The 3,643-nt window shown below is 36.5% G+C and overlaps 1 protein-coding gene across 1 annotated transcript; it reads right to left on the bottom strand.

The window, feature by feature from the left end:
* Nucleotides 1-251: 251 nt before the first annotated feature.
* On the bottom strand, nucleotides 252-1,386 carry LOC144998887 (cytidine deaminase 1-like). The gene has a single exon (XM_078958614.1). It carries the CDS (start codon nucleotides 1,311-1,313, stop codon nucleotides 393-395), a length of 921 nt encoding a protein of 306 aa, XP_078814740.1. The 5' UTR covers nucleotides 1,314-1,386; the 3' UTR covers nucleotides 252-392.
* Between the last annotated feature and the right edge of the window lie 2,257 nt (nucleotides 1,387-3,643).

Here is a 3,643-nt window from a genome sequence, read left to right as displayed (position 1 = left end):
GAGCTTTCTTTTGGAACATAACATTTTTCTTTAAAAAAAAATCGTTGAAAGAAGCTATTTGTCCCCGCCGCTGTGCGCGGGTAACGGCTAGTATATATATATATATATATATATATATATATAATTTTCTTCGGTTGGACTTTCAAGCTTCCAGCTTCAATAAGTTATGACACCATGACGTCGTGCATACGATTTGTTTCAAAGATAAACAAGAGTAGTTGAACATATAATTGTTAGTTTGTCAACACAAATTTAAAAGGTTAAATACTTTTTTATTTAAAATTGAGCATCCATAAATTACAACTTTATATGAATAATAAATAGCACTATATCACCTTACATACGTTCGCATTAATAATTTTGCATCATATTATATTTTTTTGTTGATTAATTTAAGTACAATAGATAACCTTCAATTCACATTTTGGCGAAACATGTTTCAACATTAACCTAGCAGTGTCCTCCTGCCTCACCATCATCCCCTCCTTCTCCACCAGCACCGCCGCCACAATCCGCTCATAGCCACCACCTCCGGCCACCATGTACGCCACCAGCGCCGCTTGTACAGGCATCATACTAGGGTTATACGCAGCTGACTCCATATAAGATCCTTTATACACCTTCCCTTCACAGTCCATTAATGCCACTCCAGATGGACAACCACTGTATGGCGCGTGTGACGCACGCGCCGCAGCCAAAGCCACTTTCTCCAAGTTTTTTTCATTCTCTTTGACCAATTCCGTGTACCCATTTGGTAATTTCGATATTTTTTCGTTCTGAGAAGAAAGGGAATAATCGACTAACAGCAGTTCATTTTCGTGTTTTTCAAGAATTAGAGGCATGTCATGATCTAACAGATCAAAAGGGCCAAATGCGTGTGGTAAAATCGATGAAATGGGTTTGTAATCAGGGTTTTCTTGGGGTTGATCAGTGATTACGATCTGGGTATCGGAGACTCCCCGGAGTTCTTGCAGAAACTGGCGGCAATGGCCGCAGGGGGCTGCTGATACGGCGATGTAAAGGAGTTTTGGGCCTCCGCCATGAGCGGCGAGGTTGGTGATCAGAAACTGCTCTGCGTGAATGGAATGGTTGAGAGGGAGACCAGGAAATTCGATGTTTCCGCCGAAGAAGATCCGGCCATCGGAGCCCAACCCGACGGCCCCGACGTGGAAGTTGGAGATCGGTACCCGGGCAATATCTTGAGCTGATTTAACGAGAAATGGGAGGAGTTGAGGGACAGTGAGACCTCTGGATTTCGCCATGGATTCAGCTTCTGAAGCAGGAATTATGTATTTTGGGATTTGTTCATTCATCGTTTTACTTTGAATGTATGATCAACAGAGAGATTAGAGAAGATGTGGAAGGGGGGAATGGAGAAGGAAGATCGGATTTATATATAGGGATTGAAAATCACTAGGGTTCGGTAAAGTTATGGCAGAAAGCGAGTTAAAATAGTTTTTTTTTTTTTTTTTTTTTTTTTTTTTTTTTTCCTTATAAATTATACGAGTTTTAATTGAGAAAATTCGATAAGTAACAAAAAAGAAGAGTTATTTGAAAATAATAACCGAAAAAAATTGATTTCAGAATCTCACCATAGGGTTCGCAGAGCATCATCTACGGATCAAGTAAGCCTTCTGAGGAAATGGAACACATCTGCGAATCTTAGGTTTTTTAAATTTTTTTTCGTTTTTTTAAAATTTTTATTTTTTTTGTTTATTAATATTAAATTTTTTTAATCACATAAGGTATTATGTGACAAAAAATGTTAAAAGTAATAAACTTATGTTTAATAGGAGTCTACAGACCTGTTTGAGAATCCACAGAGTTGTTATCAGCGGATTAGTGTACACCTCTGCGGATTAGTGTACACCTCTACAGATCAGTGTATAAATTGTCATACCGGTTAAATATTGTATCAACTCATCCCGGTATTGAAAAATATAGAAATGGCCTCCAATGCACCAACTTCTACGAATGCAACATCGTCGTCCGATACTCACGTCCATGGACGACAAGAGTGGTGATTGTTATAATACGATGGTGGTTGAACATTGTTGAAGGTGTAACAACAATGGTTACCCATGATTACCTTGGAGGTGATGAATGGACCCACATAATAGGTATGTTCAACCTCTTATTTGGACAATGAGAATATCGGGTACAAGTAGATATTCTTAGTAAGTGGATGGAATTAAAGAACGAAATCACATGGTTCAATCGATGGTATCATCATCTTAAAAATAGTAGTAATTATTATTACTCAAACGAGAAAGCTCTTGTAGAAATGATTTTAGAGCATTATATTTTCGAGCATAAGGGAAAAGACTTCGAGTATGTGGACGCTTGAAATCTGGTTAAAAACCACAAATATTTCATGTAGAAAGGTTTTTTTATGTGAAATGTTTTATGTAATATGTTTGCTACTGATGTACGTTTTCATGTATTTGTACTGTTTTGTATTTTATATTCTATGAAATAAAGTAGAAGTTAACTCAACTGATTTCGTAAATAAGCTAATAGGAACCAAATACATATAAATAACATAATACAAACCAATGCATATAAATAACCTAATAAAAACATACTACATTAAAATATCCTTCTATAAACGCAACACAAATTAAAAATACGGGAGATCTTTTAAGAGATTCCAAGGACATTCAAACTCGAATTCTAACCGGTACTAATGGATATGGATTTCGCTTTCGCCGCGTCCATGATGACTTCATCTTCTTCATTTAGACGTCGTCATCAATTTTGGTATAAAGATTGTTGAAAACCAAGACTTTTGTTTTTAGTTCATTCAATTTTGTTGTGATGTCAACGGTGTTGCAATAACTTTCTTGGGCAGTTTGAGGGTCAGCGTTGAAGACATAAGTTAAACGGGTCTAATAACTTGGATGATTCACCCTGGTGGTCTCGTGGATATTAATATATGCATGAGTTAAACGGAGGTTATCCTTAGCGCTCCATGGTATGGAAGCCATTATGAGGGAAAATACAAGGGTTAATTTTTCAAAAAAATGAAATGAAGAAGAAATGGTACAGAATCGATGAAAGGATACGCATGGTAAAGTGATTTTATATTACTTATTCCATAGAACTATTTGGGAATCCTCATAACTGTTACGGAATCCGCAGAGTTGTTTGGTAATCCGCAGAGCTGTTTGTCAGTCCTTTTTCTTATTTAATTACCTGTTTAAAAAAGTTGTGTGTTTAATAAAAATTATATAAATATTCCATGTTTTTTTTATAAAATTACACACACCTTTTTCTTATTTTTGGTTCCTCACCTTGAGAGGGAATACGATTGGTGTTTTTTGGTCTACCAGTTTGACGTATTTCCATCACAGGAGGGTTAACAACCATAAGGTCATCCGGAACCTCCCAATCACTAAGTTCTGAAAGAGGGTATACGTCCTGCTCGTACGTTCTTCGATATGTTTCAATTTTATAAGCATCTATAGCCATATGCCTCCAATGATTATTTTTCAAGTGCATTAAAACCATTATCACATGACCACATGACAAACCAATTAGTTGCCAATATTTGCAAGAACAAGTCTTTTCCCTCAAATTCACTATACTACCACTTTTGAAGTCATGCACTTGATATGTTGTATTGTCAACACCAGATATCAAC

The sequence above is a fragment of the Lactuca saligna genome, chromosome 5 (assembly GCF_052625555.1).
Source record: "Lactuca saligna cultivar CGN05327 chromosome 5, ASM5262555v1, whole genome shotgun sequence".
NCBI classification, from domain to species: domain Eukaryota; kingdom Viridiplantae; phylum Streptophyta; class Magnoliopsida; order Asterales; family Asteraceae; genus Lactuca; species Lactuca saligna.
Note: the sequence above shows the minus strand (reverse complement) of the source record. Positions and strands in the feature narration are given on the sequence as shown.